The sequence below is a fragment of the Ascaphus truei genome, chromosome 15 (assembly GCF_040206685.1).
Source record: "Ascaphus truei isolate aAscTru1 chromosome 15, aAscTru1.hap1, whole genome shotgun sequence".
Classification (NCBI taxonomy): domain Eukaryota; kingdom Metazoa; phylum Chordata; class Amphibia; order Anura; family Ascaphidae; genus Ascaphus; species Ascaphus truei.
This window is the reverse complement of record NC_134497.1, coordinates 49,730,352-49,747,057: the sequence shown is the minus strand read 5'-3', so window position 1 is coordinate 49,747,057 and position 16,706 is coordinate 49,730,352. Positions and strand designations below refer to the sequence as shown.

Genomic DNA, 16,706 nt, shown 5'->3' with positions numbered 1-16,706 from the left:
CACCCCAATCCTGCTTTACCTTTCACCTTAGCGGTAGACGTATCGATGTTACGGCAGGAGCGCTGCTATCCCAGTGGAAAAATCCAAAAGCCAAATTGCGCCCCTGTGTATTCTTCTCCAAAAAATTCTCTCCAGCCGAACGAAACTACAAAGTGGGCAACTGAGAACTCTTGGCCTTACTGGAATGAAGACACTTGCTGGAGAGTACCGAAAATCCCGTAACTATACTTACGGACCACAAAAACCTCATGTACATCGAGGGCGCCCTCGATTGGGGTCACGGCAAGTACGGTGGTCATTATTCTTTTCTCGATTTAACTTCATTATTTCATACAGTACCTGCCAGGTTCCAAAAATGTGAAGGCAAATGCTCTTTCTCGCCAATTCCTGGTCGATGACACTGCGGAGGACCGGGAAGAACCCATTCTTCCGTCTTCGCGCATCATATCTGCAGCTACTTTTGACTCCCTAGAAGACATCATTCAGGACCAATCTCAAATCCCAGATCACCTCAAGGTTCCAGAAGGACGCCTTTTTGTCTCGCCAGCCTTTCAACAAAAGGTCTTGGATTGGGGTCATAGTTCCAAAAGCTCTGGTCATCATGGAGAAAGGAGAACCATCAAACTACAGGAACGAACCTTCTGGTAGCCTGGGATTCGAAAGGATACTAAGACCTTCGTGGCCGCTTGTCCTTTCTGCGCTCAGGCCACAACACCCAGGAATCGACCTATGGAGTTATTACAACCACTCACGATCCCGGTTCAGCCATGGACTCACATTTCTATGAACTTTGTGGTGGAGCTTCCCTTATCTAAGGGTATGAATACAATCCTGGTGGTCGTAGATCGGTTTTCCAAACAAGCGAATTTCATCCTTCTGAAGGGATTACCTAGTGCTACTAAAGTTTCAGAAGTCTTCATCTGGGAAATATTCCGACTCCATGGAGATCCTCAAGTCATTGTGTTGGATCGAGGCTCTCAATTCATTTCCAAATTTTGGAGGGCTTTTTGCCAGCAATTTGGAGTGTCCCTACACTTTTCGTCTGCGTATCACCCCCGTATCACCCCCAGTCTAATGGACAAACAGAGCATACTAACCAGTCTTTGGAACAACATATTCGTTGTTTCATCTACGAGACTCATGACGACTGGGCAGACCTCTTGCCATGGGTGGAATTCTCCCATAACCTGTGGAGCGAGTCATCGCAGGAGTCATGATTCTTCGCTTACTATGGTTTTCATCCCTCAGCTCTTCCCTCATCTGGAGTCCCAGCCATGGATAACCGGTTCCAGCAGCTACAGGAGCTATGGGGGAAGATCCAGGAAAACCTTCAGAAAGTGGTGGCCACGCAAAAGAGGCAGGCAGACCGGCATCGTTATGATATACCAGCATATCATCCTTGTGACTAAGTATGGCTTTCTACCAAAAACATCAGGTTAAAGGCACTTTCGACTAAGCTATCTCCCAGATTTATTGGCCCTTTCACCATCATCGAGAGTGTCAATCCAGTGGGCTATCGGCTATGCCTTCCAGCCTCCATGAATATGTCTCTACAAAAACCCTTTGTACAGGATCCCAGGTCTCCTGTTCCTGCATCTCCTCCGGTACCTGTCCCAGTGGAAGGACAACAGGAGTTCGAAGTTCAGACGATCATGGACTCCAGGCTGTCCAGAGGTACAATCCAGTACCTAGTCCATTGGAAGGGTTTTGGCCCTGAGGAACGTTCCTGGATTACCAGGGATCGACTTCACGCCCCTCGTCTAGTTCAGGCAATCCACCTGAGCTAGCCCTCGAAACCATTCCTGGAGCGTCCGAAGGTCGTTCATGATGAGGGTGCGAGAGGTACTGTGAGGATCGGCACAGGCTCCGCTCCAGAGTTTGATCCAGACCTTGCTGCTGCTGCTTCCAAATCAGTGCCTGCTGTGCAGACCCCGCCCAGCAACGAATCAAGGCTCTGATTATAGGATCACCTTCTGCTGTTGACGAACCGCCTCTCTCCAAACCTCAACACTGGCTAGTGACACCAATGACTCTTACTCTCTCCAACCCTACAGCTAGTGACCCCAATGATCCCTACCCTCTCCTACCTCGGCGAGTATATCTATGTTCCTCACTTCTCCAACCCCGACCCAGCTACCCACGACCACGAATCTGCATTCTGGACACGACTTCGCGGCTCCAGGTCAGTGTTTTCATCTCCCCACCTCGGCCTCACGGTTCAATCAAGTTTGTGGAGAGCACTCATTACACTAACAAACCAAATTTTTTTTTGCAAACCATGTTGTGTCATTGGCTTAGTTATACAAATGTCAATTATTTTCTTTAACACTAGATTACATGTTCTGGTTTCCCTGAAATTGGGACCCTCTAAAGGAGGCCCATATGTACAGAGTGGTGCTATTCCATAAGACACCTTACAGACCCGTATGAATGGGCTGTGATGTGTCTGACGAAGCTTGAATGCATGTTATGGTAAAGCATTGCTTAGTACAGTATATATGATCTGAATGTCTCAACTGCTGATGCACAGGTTAGTCTAACAAACAATTACATCATCCAAAAGGGACGAGATAAGGGAAATCTAACCGTTGTGAAGATTCTGTGTACCATGTTTACAGACTAACTTGGAAAAACGATTGACATACATTTATTTGCATTAGACCTGGTTACAAAAAAACTAAATAAAAAAATTAAAAGCAAATTTTTTTTTGACAATTAACTAATTAAATAACATTAGTTCATCTTGGAGCTAGGAGCATCTGCATTGCGAACCCTTTAGCAGCCTATGATCGCTTTGGCAGAGAAGGGTTATAACCTATTCTGTGTGCAACAATAATTGCACCTTTAAACCCTTTACATCTTTTAGAAAATATCTCAACAGAATCCTTGTAAGGAGGACAAGTCATTAGGGAAAGGATTACGTAACTCACAGGTGTTTCTGCAAAGCTGCACAGTTTAGTCTGTGCTGAAAAATACATCATTAAACCAAACCTTAGAAAGACTTTAAAAAAAAAACCCACATGAGACTAAACATTAAAACATTCTTTCGAATGGAAGGATTACTAAGCATGTCACAGTGGTGTTTATTTCATTTAATACGTTTCAGTATAACCAGAAGACCAATACAAGTGAAGACACTGACGAAAAGTATTCAATATTGCTCTGCAAACCTTAATTGAAATAAGCATGCAATATATTGTATGTCCTTACATACTTCGCATGTCCATATGCAAGTAATAATATGCATCATGGTTGGACAGGGCTGTAAGAAAAAATGACCCTAGTGGGTTGTTTTACCGCATGCCAGGTACGTGTGTAATGTGTCTGTGTAATACAACATACAGGCACCTGAATATCAGTGCAGGAGCCATTGAAGCTCAAATCCTTCCAATGCACCATTGTTTGTTAAGACAGCTGCTTTACATTAAAACTTGATAACCTGAGATCTCGGTAATGTCTTTTTAGTGATCAGGAATGTTAGCGGTTTTATATATTCATGTGACACTTTACCTATTTCATTTCCATTGGGCGCTAATGTGTATGAAAACACAGCTGTAGGTCAGAAGATCTATACTGGCTGAGAAGAGTGCTGAGGAAAGAGGGAGGATCCTTTATCGAAGGCCACAAGGAAGGATTAAGGAAAGGATACAGGTATATAAAGATGTGGCTGGATAGCAGCAGCACTTTGTTTTATCTGAGATCTAAGCAAGAGGATTATACAATGTACATCAATAATTCATAGAAAAAAAAACATGGTTAATGGAAATGCAGAGTTATGGGTGTCCATATTATATCCTACAGGGTATGAAGTCAAGTTTCCTACACTACTAAATCCCACTATTTCAAGTTGATAATGTCACAGGTACTCTCATGGGATATTTTGAGAGGGCCAGTAGTCTGCATGTAGTGGATCAATAATAAAGTGTACTTTCTGAATATTACGTGTGCCAATACGTTATTGTGGAAAACCCCAGCATTAGCCTCGAATTGCATTCACAGCTCTGTAACATACAAGTATACTCGGTGGTTGGGCCAGTCAGGTGACATTTTAAAAGTGTATATAAGTAAGCACACAGCAGCCTTGCTGTTTGCAGCCATGTTTTGAAGTAGCCAGGTTTAAAGTAGAATGTTAGTGCTGAAGTTTAAAAGGAAGTTCAAAAGGAGTGAATAAGTGGACAACACCGACTGGTCCTGATTCCGGCATTTGATCTACGCTGGAAAGGAGGATATTATCTATCCCAGACTGTACATCTCAGCACTTAACTATTGCTGCAATGCCGCCTTTACTATTCATATTTGCTATGACCTCACTTGTTTTCAAATTATGCACTTCCTTCAACCAGCCTCATGTCTCCAACTCTATTCATATATCTCCATTTCTCCTTTCTTTGCCACTTCTCAGTTCACATGAACTACTTTCTTACCTGCACCCTCAGGCTATACGCCCTGCACTAAAACACACCCCTACAAAACATCCTCACACATTCTCTATCTATAAATATTTCTCCTCCTCGCTTCTGGGGAAATCTCTCGCCCAATCCTGGTCCCTGCCTTATTTCTACATGCTCTAGTCCTCATCTGCCAAATGCAACTTCTACTCCTTCTGGTGTCAACCCTTCCAACCTCATACCAATCCCCTGCCACCCTACCTCCTCTCTCCCTTTCTCCTCTTCCCGTTGAAAGGCTCGCTCCCTTTCCAAAAAGTGCCTCTCTGTCCATGACGTCTTTCTCTCTCACTCTCTTCTCATAGTTGCTATAACTGAGACCTGGCTGACTCAATCTGACTCTGCTCTGGATCTGCCCTCTCTTATGGTGGCCTTTCATTCTCTCACACTCCGCGCCCTGGTGGCAGGGGTGGAGGAGCGGGGCTCCACCTCTCCTCTCTCTGCGGTTACCAAACCCTTCTCATTCCCCCCTCTCTTGCTTATCCCTCCTTTGAGGCTCACACTGTCCAGATCTTCTCTCTTCTCCCTGTCCATGTGGCGGTCATCTATCGCCCACCTACCACTACTCATTCAACTTTTGCCTTTCTCTCTCACTTTGAATCCTGTCTCTCATTCTTTCTCTCCTCACTCTCCTGTTCTTCTCTTGGGGGACTTCAACTGCCACATTGATGACCCCTCTCTCCCCTGGGTTGCCCGCTTTCTCTCTCTAACCTCCTCTTTTGGCCTTCAACAGTGGACTGCAGCCAGAACCCCCAAGGACGGCCACTATCTAGATCTTGTTTTCACTAAAAACTTTTCTGTCTCTGATTCCTCCATTTCCCCCTTTCCTATCTCTGACCATCGCCTCATCTCATTTTCTCTATCTCGCTTCTCCCCGTCTCCATCTACAGTACCTCTCGTTTCTGCAGAAACCTGCGCTCTATTAAAGCTGCAGTTCAAGCAATATCCTGCATGTGTGTTTTTATTTTTATAAATCAGTTCTGTAGTAAGAAAAAACACTTTTAGCATTTTCTGATTTAAAAAAAACCACTTTGAAACACCAATTTTCTTGTATTCTATTTTAACAAGCATGTTTGTTCCTATAGCAACCATTTACATTCCCCAGAACTAAAGATGTCGCCAAAGTTCGCCGATTAATAGACGGAGAATGAATTGACCGGCAGCTATGCAGTTCTTTAGGTAAGTAGAAATTGCCCACATGAAACTATTGAAGTAAAAAAAACAGGACCTTGAACTGCAGCTTTAACCAACCAGCCTTTGAGCCCACTTTATGCTCCTCCCTCTCCTCTCCTCAACCTTACAGAGGGCGCGCGCACATGCTCCTCTTGTAAACTTCCCCAGACCTCTGGCTCCGCCCCCATGCTGTATAAGCCATCTCCCTCTCTGATTTATCTGTCTCCTCCCTGTCTCCTTCTCACCTATCCCTGCTGCCTCTCACTTCACCCTCTACTCCTCCTCTCTCTCCCATTGGTGTTCCCTCCTTTATAACCCCTGTCTGTCCTCTAGCTCATTGCTCTGCATAGCTTCTTGTGACCTCTGTGTGTGCAGTCCTATGCTTGGCTCTCCTGTGTCTTTCAGCGTTTGTTCCTGCTCCTGCTTACCCCTGGATCTCCCTGGCTTGAACTCTGCTTTGTACTGGATTACCCTGCTCTCTCCTGCCCTTGAACCCTGCTTACGGATACGACTTTGCTGCTTTCTGTTATCCCTGGACTTTGGCTTACGGACATCACTATCCTGCTGTCTATTGCCCTAGAATCTGGCACATGGACATCACTATCCGAACTCTGAATCCCAAGGCGTTGCAAGTATACCTTAACCATCTTTCTACAGGCCCGGCAATGGACTACCACACTCCGGGCACGCCCTCACTGCTGTGGGTGCGTGTTATAACCCTACCCACCTCAGTACTCGGGACTGGCCAGGTCTGCGGGCATACAGGCGTTACAGTACATTCTTCCTACCAATTAGATTGTAAGCTCCTCAGAGCATGGACTCCTCTTCCGAAATGTTACTTTTATGTTTAAAGCACTTATTCCCATGATCTGTTATTTGTATTATTTGCTATTTATATGATTGTCACGTGTATTACTACTGTGAAGCGCTATGTACACTAATGGCGCTATATAAATAAATTATATTGTGATAAAAGTGATAAAGGCGCGAACAACTTAAAGAAGAAAGTGATCAAATTAAAATTAAATAATAAAAAACAAGTGTTAAGATGATGAAAAAGATAGTGTTTCTACACCCAGCTCAAAAACCTCCTGGTGGGACCTGTTTCACGGGTTCCAACGGTTAAAGCAGTGTCTCAAACAATCCAGGGGGAGCATAATGGGAAAAGAAAACAAATGGTACACAAATAAGTGCAGACGTAATGAATTCAATGAATTTTTCAGACAGTGTCTTGGCTCATATGATTAATCTACTCACAGGACGTCAGCAAATCAAAGGCAGTTGGCAAATTGGGTTGCCACCCATATAGATCGTGGTAGTCAGGACCCCTCTTTAAACACTCCGTCAGCAATACACGTGTTATATGCAAGATGAGAGAGAAGACTACATAGTGCGATCAATATGGTACATAAATCTTTATAAAACGAAGGTTTAAAAATGCGCACTTACAATAAGTCAATTAAAATCATCCATTTGTGTGATACATGCATGATTTTAATTGACTTATTGTAAGTGCGCATTATTAAACCTTCGTTTTATAAAGATTTATGTACCATATTGATCGCACTATGTAGTCTTCTCTCTCATCTTGCATACAGTATAACACGTGTATTGCTGACGGAGTGTTTAAAGAGGGGTCCTGACTACCACGATCTATATGGGTGGCAACCCAATTTGACAAACATCAGTCCGTGGTGAGCAATCCATTATTATGCATTTCCAAACCTATGTCAATCTAACAGACCAAGACGAATCTTTCTTCTACCTGTGCACTTCATCAGCCGGTTAGAAACCAATTTTATAAAGATTAAAGCAGCAGTGCGTGTGGATCACTGTCTCTTGTTGATTTTTTGAAAAACTTTCTTTAAGAGATCTCTCCTTGACCTTGCTAGCCATGCTTTTAGTTTTCCAATTCGCTATCCAGGAGATATAAGCATTTGAAAAATTAAGTGTCCGGGAAGTTATCCTCAGACACGAGAGATTAACCCTTTCGGAGCCCCAGGACGTAGTCACTACAGTACGTCATGGGGGCTTTCACTCTGGGGGCCCCATGACAATAACTACACCATGCCAAGGGAGATTGATTTTTTAAATAATAATCATTTAATCCATTAAGGATCCCTCCTCATCTAAAATGGACACCACAGGCACATGACCGCACTGTACTGTGGCACTCACGCACCATGACACCTCCAGCACTCAGAGAAAAAAAAATCATGATTCTCTCACACTATAATATATATATATATTTTTTTAAAGCGCAAGATACCAACATTATACAGTACTGTATGAGTTAATATAGGGAGCGGATTTCTGTTTTGAGATATTATTACCTGTTTCCGTACATATTCCACTATCAGTTCCAGTTGTCGAGGATCGTCACACTGCTTGTTGAAAAGATTTCGCCATACAGCTGCTGCCAGAACATGGTCGTCAGACAGAATTCCCTAAAACAAACATTAGTTTTAATGTTTGACTAAGTAGCGAATAAGGTATGAAATGCTACGACATCTCAAAATAGCATTTTTTAAACAATAATCATAATACGTGTAACCCCTCTTATTTGCCTCAAGCTAACACCTGCTGCTAAGCTTGGGGCCTGAGTCCTCTTCCTCTATGTCAGACAAAGGGAGACAAACTACAGTAGTGTCTATGGCAGTGATTTTTTACCGGGGTTCCGCGACCACCCCTCAAGGGTTGATCATGGGGGAGAGTGGGAGAGCTAGGATAACTCTCCAGCTGTCTAAGGTCCAGCGGCGCCCCACATAACAGCAGAAGCAGCAGCAGACCACTGCTCTTTCCTCTCCCTGCTTCTGCCGTCAACTTCCGGTTGACAGGAGAGAGAGGAAGAATCAGTGCGAGTGCTGGATCCCTTAAATAGACAGTGTGTCTGTGTGTAGAGGAGGGGGAGAGAGAGTGTGTCTGTGTGGGGGAGGGGGATAGAGTATGTCCGTATGGGGTAGGTGGAGAGAGGGTGTGTGTGTGAGAGGGGGAGAGTGTGTGTGTGAGAGTGGGGAGTGTATGTGTGTGTGTGAGAGTGAGGGAACGTGTGTGTGTGTGAGAGAGAGAGTGAGGGGACGTGTGTGTGTGTGTGTTTGTGTGTGTGAGTGAGAGAGCGGGAGTGTGTGTGTAAGTTAGAGAGGGTGAATGTGTGTGTGCATAGAGAGTGGATGATAGAGGGGGAGAGTTAGTGTAAGGGAGAAAGTGTGGGGGAGAGTGTGAAGGGGGATAGACACGAAAGAAGGGGGTGAGAAGGCAAGAAACGGGGGGGGGGCAAAGTTATGCCCTTTCCTCTGTTGCTCGACTGCTAAAACTCTGACACAGACCCGCATTCTCTCCCATCTCGATTACTGTAACCTCCTACTGTCCGGCCTTCCTGCCTCTCACCTGTCTCCCCTACAGTCAATCCTAAATGCTGCTGCCAGAATCACTCTACGCTTTCCTAAATCTGTCTCGGCATATCCCCTGCTGAAATCCCTCTCCTGGCTTCCTATCAAATCCTGTATCACACACTCCTTGACCAAGACCACACCTTGAATATGGAGTACCACTCCTTAGAAAAGACATTATGGAACTAGAGAGAGTGTAGAGAAGAGTCACCAAATTAATAAAGGGGATGGACAATCTATCTTAGGAGGACAGGCTAGCCAAATTAGATATATTTACATTAGAAAAGGTGTCTAAGAGGGGATAGGATAACTATATACAAATACAGTTAGGTCCAGAAATAATTGGACACTGATACAAGTTTTGTTATTTCGGGTGTGTACCAAAATAAATTCAAGTTACAGTTAAATAATGAATATGGGCTTAAAGTTCAGTCTATCAGCTTTAATTTGAGGGTATTCACATCCAAATTGGAGGAAGGGTATAGGAATTACATCTCTTTAATATGTAGCCCCCTCTTTTTCAAGGGACCAAAAGTCATTGGACAATTGACTCAAATGCTGTTTCATGGAGAGGTGTGGGCTATTCCTTAGTTATTTCATCATCAATTAAGCAGGTAAAAGGTCTGGAGTTGATTCCAGGTGTGGCATTCACATTTGGAAGCTGTTGCTGTGAACCCACAACATACGGTCAAAGGAGCTCTCAATGCAAGTGAAACAGGGCATTCTTAGGCTGCAAAAAAAAAAAGAGAGATAGCAGGAAAATTAGGAGTTGCCAAATAAACAGTTTGGTATATTCTGAGAAAAAAAGAACGCACTGTTGAGCTCTGCAACACAAAAAGGCCTGGAGGTCCACGCAAGACAACAGTGGTGGATGATCGTAGGATCCTGTCCATGGTAAAGAAAAACCCCTTCACAACATCTAGCCAAGTGAAGAACACTCTCCAGGAGGTAGGCATATCATTATCTAAGTCTACCATAAAGAGAAGACTTCACGAGAGCAAATACAGAGGGTTCACAACAAGGTGCAAACCATTCTTAAGCCTCAAGAAAAGAAAGGCCAGATTAGATTTTGCCAAACAATATCTAAAAATGCCAGCCCAATTCTGGAACAGCATTCTTTGGACAGATGAAACTAAGATCAACCTGTACCAGAATGATGGGAAGAAAAAAGTATGGAGAAGGCTTGGAACGGCTCATGATCCGAAGCATGCCACATCATCTGTAAAACATGGTGGAGGCAGTGTGATGGCATGGGCATGCATGGCTTACAATGGCACTGGGTCACTAGTGTTTATTGATGATGTGACAGAAGACAGAAGCAGCCGGTTGAATTCTGAAGTGTATAGGGATATATTGTCTGCTCAGATACAGCCAAATTCAGCAAAGTTGATTGGACGGCGCTTCACTTTACAGATGGACAATGACCCAAAACATACTGCGAAAGCAACTCAGGAGTTTTTTTAAGGCAAATAAGTGGAATATTCTGCAATGGCCGAGTCAATTACCTGATCTCAACCCGATTGAGCATGCATTTCACTTGCTGAAGACAAAACTTAAGGCAGAAAGACCCGCCAACACACAACAACTGAAGACAGCTGCAGTAAAGGCCTGGCAAAGCATCACAAAGGAGGAAACCCAGCGTTTGGTGATGTCCATGCGGTCCAGACTTCACACAGTCATTCAGTCCACAGATAGGTATTGCACGTACATCAAAGTTATAGTAAAACAGCATTAACATGTTTGGGACATGTTACCACAAACTGCATCTCCCACACTGATCATCTAGAGTCAGATACAGCATCCGGGGTCCCCCTCCACAAGGATATCAGCTCCTGTATAGCGCTCTTTCCGTCCAAGTAGAACTGGTCTGTGCAGTGTATTTCAGCATACGGGCTTTGGGACTGAGATATTCCTGTAAGTAGTGTCACACATCTTCTACGGCCGCAGGAGGCAATCTCTGTGACCTTTCTCCAAAAGGCGGTTTATCATGAAGGCATTTACATAGTTACATAGTAGATGACATTGAAAAAAGACATACATCCATCTAGTTCAACCTATGTAAAATTTAGACAACATATACATTATCCTATATCTATACTTCCTTATTGATCAAGAGGAAGGCAAACAAAAAAGCCAAGTGACATATCATCCAATGATATCTCATAAGGGGTAAAATAAATTCCTGCCTGACTCCAAGAATTGACAATCGGATTATTCCATGGATGAACATTCTTCCCATGTTTACTTATTTGGTATATCCCTGTATACCTTTCCCATCTAAAAAGATGTCCAACCTTTTTTTGAACAAATCTATTGTATCTGCCATCACAGTCTCCATGGGTAATGAATTCCACATTTTAACTGCCCTTACTGTAAAGAACTGTTACGCCGGTGCTGCCCGCAGACCAGACTCGTCCCTTATACTGAGGTGGGGACTATAAGTGCACGCACCCGCAGCAGAAGGAGCATGTCCGGAGTGTGGTGTTTTGGCGTTGCCAGGCCAGGTGTGAACAAGTGTAGCAATACTTGCCGGTACCGGTACTGAAGGAGCGAAGTGGTTGCCGTTAACCAAAGGTCGGGGAGAGAGAGATCCGGAAGGTCGAGGTCCAAGCTGAGGTCAAGGGATGGAAGAAGCTGCAGGGTCAAGAGGGAGCCGGGATCCAGAAACAGGTAAGCACGTCCACCAAGCCGGGTCGTAACCTGAATGCACGAAGACAAAGGGAGAGCCAGAATAGACGTCTGTAGCAGAGACTATGTCGAGCGATGTGAGAGAGGCAGAACAGGCATTAAGTACTGTGGCTGACCAATGGTTAACGGAGGCAGGCCTGGAGGAGCCCTAGGAGCAGTCCAGGATTGGTTTCCATAATACGCTGCCAGGTGATAAGGTTTAGGGTTAACTAGTAACCAGTGTGTGGGAGGGAGGTGTCGCTTCACTATAAGAGCAGTGAATAAATTAGCTGGTGCTGGAATGTGTTCCGTAACCGCAGGGGATGCGCGCGCAGAAGCAATGGCAGACAGCCGAGCACCAGCCCCGCGCGGGGCAGCAGCAGCTCGACGGGCGGGGAGGACGGGGAAGCCCCCTCAGCAGGGAGGCCGGGTGAGGAGGGAGCCGCACAGCCGCGGGAGCGGACAGAGGTGAGGTCACGCTGCGACCGACGTGACCCCCGAGTCCTCACAGTACCCCCCCCTTCATGGCTTGGATGGAAACTTTTTCCGGAAGCGTTTAAGAAGTCCTGGTACGTGGATGTCGTTAAGAGGTACCCAAGACCTCTCCTCGGGTCCGAAACCCTTCCAATGAACCAAGAAATGGATTTCCCTCTGGAGAGATGGGAATCTAGTTTGGTCTGGACCTCGTACTCTTCGTTGCCCTGTATGATCACAGGATCTGGTTTAAGAGTGTGGTCCGGGAACAGAGGGCTAGAGATGAACGGTTTGAGAAGTGAAGTATGGAAAACATTAGGAATTCGCATGCTTGGGGGTAGTTGAAGACGGAAAGCCACCGGGTTAACCTGCTCCATGATAGGAAATGGCCCCAGAAACCTAGGAGCCAATTTGGGGGAAGGGGTTTTGAGGCGGATATTTCTAGTAGACAACCATACCTTGTCACCTGGTTTGTAGTTGGGTGCAGGTTGGCGACGGCGGTCAGCCTGGACTTTAGAAGACAGGGAGGCCCTTTGAAGTGCAGATTGAATTCTGGCCCAAGAGTCCTGTAGGAGGGAGATGTGTTCATCCACAGCTGGAACTCCAGAGGAGATCTTGGAAATAGGTAGGCAAGCTGGGTGATAGCCGTAATTAATAAAGAAAGGTGTATCACCAGTGGATTAATTCCTGGTGGAATTAAAGGCATACTCAGCCCAGGAAAGCAATTCCATCCAGTCATCCTGGGAGTCAGAGACGAAGCACCTTAAATACTTCTCGAGAGATTGATTGACCCTCTCGGTCTGTCCATTAGACTGAGGGTGATAACTTGAAAAGGAGGAAGCAATGCCCAGTCTTCTTGTGAAGGATCTCCAGAATCTGGAAACAAATTGAGAGATACAATCCGATACGAAGGACGTGGGTATGCCATGGATCCGGAAAATTTCTTTGGAGAAAATATCGGCTAGGGCGGACCTGGACCAAGAGTCTTGTAGAAGAGCAATATGCTCGTCCACGGCTGGTACTCCAGAGGAGTTTTTAGCAATCGGTAGGCGAGCCGGATGGAATCCGTAGTTGATAAAGAAGGGGGTCTCACGGGTAGACTCATTCCTGGAAGAATTAAAAGCGTATTCAGCCCAGATAAGTAATTCTGCCCAGTCATCCTGAGAATTAGAGACAAAGCACCTTAAATATTTCTCGAGGGATTGATTAACCCTCTCGGTCTGTCCGTTGGATTGGGGGTGATATCAAGAAGAAAAGGAAGATGAGATACCCAGTCTCTTGGTGAAATTCCTCCAGAATTTGGAGACGAACTGGGAGCCCCGATCAGACACGATGGATGTGGGAATCCCATGAATACGGAAAATCTCTTTGGAGAAAATATCAGCCAGGGCGGGTGAGGAGGGTAATCCTTTGAGAGGAATAAAGTGTGCCATCTTGGAAAACCGATCCACAACTACTAGAATAGTGTTCATGCCATTCGACCTAGGCAATTCGACAATAAAATCCATGGATATGTGGGACCAGGGACGTTCCGGGATGGATAAGGGCAAAAAAAGACCATGGGGTCTCTGGCGAGGAATCTTGTTGCGTGCACATACCGGACAGGCCCGGGTAAACTCAAGAATAGATTTGGCCATATTGGGCCACCAAAAGGTACGACGGATGAGGTCCAAAGTCTTCTTGTAGCCTGGGTGTCCTGCCGCACGAGCATGTCCCCATTCCAGAATCTCCGGAATAAACTTGGCCTCCACGTATAAGGTATCCCTCGGGATCTCAAGATCGCTAGGAAGGTGGCTTTGAGACTTGATGATCCTCTCAAGATTTTTGATTGTAGCGACCGCGAGGATCTTTTGTTTGGGAAGGATAGACTCTGTAGTTTTCTCTGGTCTCTCATCAGAAGAATATTGTCTAGAGAGAGCATCCGCCTTGACGTTTTTAGTGCCGGGAATGTAAGACAAAATAAAATGAAACCTGGAGAAAAATAACGACCAGCGGGCTTGGCGGGGGCTTAAGCGACGGGCATTCTCGATATATAAAAGATTTTTGTGGTCCGTGAGAATAGTGAACGGCTCTTTTGACCCCTCCAACAGATGTCTCCATTCCTGAAGGGCCAACTTGATGGCCAAAAGTTCTCTATTGCCCACATCATAGTTCCTCTCAGCTGGGGAAAACTTCTTCGAGAAAAAACCGCAAGGGTGAAGTTTATCCTGGGGAGAAAACTTTTGGGATAGGACAGCGCTGGCCCTGCAGTCTGAAGCGTCTACCTCTAGGGTGAAAGAAAAATTGGTGTCCGGGTGTCGAAGGATGGAAGCTGAGACAAAAGCTTGTTTTAGTGTTTCAAAAGCTATGACTGCCTCAGGAGGCCAAGACGAAGGATCAGCTCCTTTTTGGGTCAGTGCTGTGATCGGGGCGATGATTGTTCAGAAGTTACGAATAAACTTCCGGTAATAATTGGAAAAGCCTAGGAACCGCTGAATAGACTTGAGGGAGTTAGGTTGCGGCCAATCAATTACGGCTTTAAGTTTCTCAGGATCCATGGCCGATCCCGTGTTGGAAATAATATATCCCAGAAAAGAGGTGGTAGACTGGTGAAAGAGACATTTCTCCATCTTGGCAAACAAACGGTTCTCTCGGAGACGGGAGAGTAGAAACTTGGTATGGATGATATGGTCCTGTAGATTCTTGGAAAAGATAAGGATCCAAATAAACAATTACAAACTGATTAAGGACATCCCGAAAGACGTCGTTGATAAAGTCCTGAAAAACCGCCGGAGCGTTGCATAATCCAAAAGGTATCACGAGATACTCGTAGTGGCCGCTACGGGTGTTGAATGCAGTCTTCCATTCGTGGCCCCCCCGGATGCGAATAAGATTATACGTCCCGCGAAGGTCAAGCTTGGAGAACACGTTAGAACCTTGAAGTCTGTCGAATAATTCAGAAATGAGAGGAAGTGGGTAACGGTTCTTCACCGTGATGCGGTTCAGTCCCCGGTAAAAAATACACGGTCTGAGAGTACCGTCCTTTTTCTTGACGAAGAAGAATACAGCTCCTGCGGGTGAATTGGAGTGCTGAATGAAGCCCCGTTTAAGGTTCTCACGGATATATTCGTCCATGGCTTCCGTCTCAGGAAGAGAGAGGGGTAGGATTTGTATTTGGGCAAAGTGTATCCAGGTACCAAGTCTATAGGACAATCGTAACATCTGTGAGGAGGTAGTAGTTCGGATTGGGTTTTGCAGATGACATCCAGAAAAGCAGCATACGGAGCGGGCAATCCTCCCCTAGGGTTGGATGCATTGGCCAGCAGTCGAGGCGGAAGTACGGCTGGTGGAAACGGCTCCTCCGACCTCGACCTCCAAGCAATAGGATCTTGGGATGTCCAGTTGATGAGAGGATTGTGCTTCTGTAACCAGGGTAAGCCGAGAGTGACCGGAGTTCCGGGAGCGTGGATTACATCAAAGGCCAAGGTCTCCTTGTGTGAATGAGAGGAAAGGGTGATGGGGCGAGTCTCCAAGGAAATATATGCCGGGGTGAGCGGACGCTCGTCAATCCCGACCAGACTTCTTCCTAACGAGTGGAATCTGGTTCTTTTCAGAGAAGGCTTGGTCCATGAAATTTCCTCCCGCGCCGGAATCGATAAATGCCGCAGTGGAGGTACGGAAGGTAGGACCCGAGAGAGAGACGGGAATGGTTAATTTCTTGGGAAGTTCCTTCCTGAAAAGGGGACAAGGAGATTTAGCACCCAGGGAGAGCCCCTTCGTACTTACTGGGTTTGGTCGTTTCCTGAGCGTAGTGGACATTCACGGATCAGATGCTCGGAGGATCCGCAGTAATAACATAATCCACCGATTTGGCGAGCTTGCTGTATTGGTGTCCGGGTATGCTGGACTCCAAGTTGCATCGGCTCCGGAGCGTCCAAAGCGGGTAGCGGGAGACGGCAGGTCCTGTGGTAGGAGAGAATCTCGGAAAAGGAGCACGGAAGGGTGTAAATCGAAGAAGCTGGTGCTGGAGGCGGCGTACGTGCAGGCGCTGATCCACTCGATTGGCCTGGGAGATGAGTTCCTCCATAAGCCCTGGCCTGGGTTGTGAGGCGAGCTCGTCCTTGACGGAATCTGTTAAGCCACGCCAGAAGACTGAGACTAAAGCATCCTGGCCCCATCGTGTCTCAGCTGCTATGGTCCTGAACTCCAAGGCGTACTGGGCCACGGAACGACGTCCCTGGGAAAGTTCAAGCAAAGAGTCAGAGGCAGTTTCTTGGCGTGCAGGGGTATCGAAGACCTGTCGAGAGTCTCATCTAAAGGCTGCATAATCACGGGTGATATCGGGACGGAGTTCCCAAATTGGGGAGGCCCATGCCAGTGCTTTCCCTGTAAGCAGGCTGTACACATATGCCACGTTCTTGCGACCAGTGGAGTACTGCTGTGGAGCCATAACAAACTGGATCTCGCACTGATTGAGAAAACCGCGACAGGCGTGTGGATCCCCTGCATACGGTTTAGGTGCCGGGATCTTCGGGCCGGAAGTCACGGCAGTACCCGGTTCTGGCGACAGTGGCGGTGC

The 16,706-nt window shown here is 46.1% G+C and overlaps 1 protein-coding gene across 3 annotated transcripts in view; it reads right to left on the bottom strand.

Moving 5' to 3' along the window:
* The window catches only part of UQCC1 (ubiquinol-cytochrome c reductase complex assembly factor 1), a 353,269-nt gene that overhangs the window by 71,698 nt on the left and 264,865 nt on the right, over window positions 1–16,706 (bottom strand). For all 3 annotated transcript variants that reach the window (XM_075572585.1, XM_075572586.1, XM_075572584.1), the window contains one exon: window positions 7,952–8,065. In XM_075572585.1, the coding sequence (XP_075428700.1) occupies window positions 7,952–8,065 (114 nt within the window). The remainder of the gene's footprint in view (window positions 1–7,951; window positions 8,066–16,706) is intronic.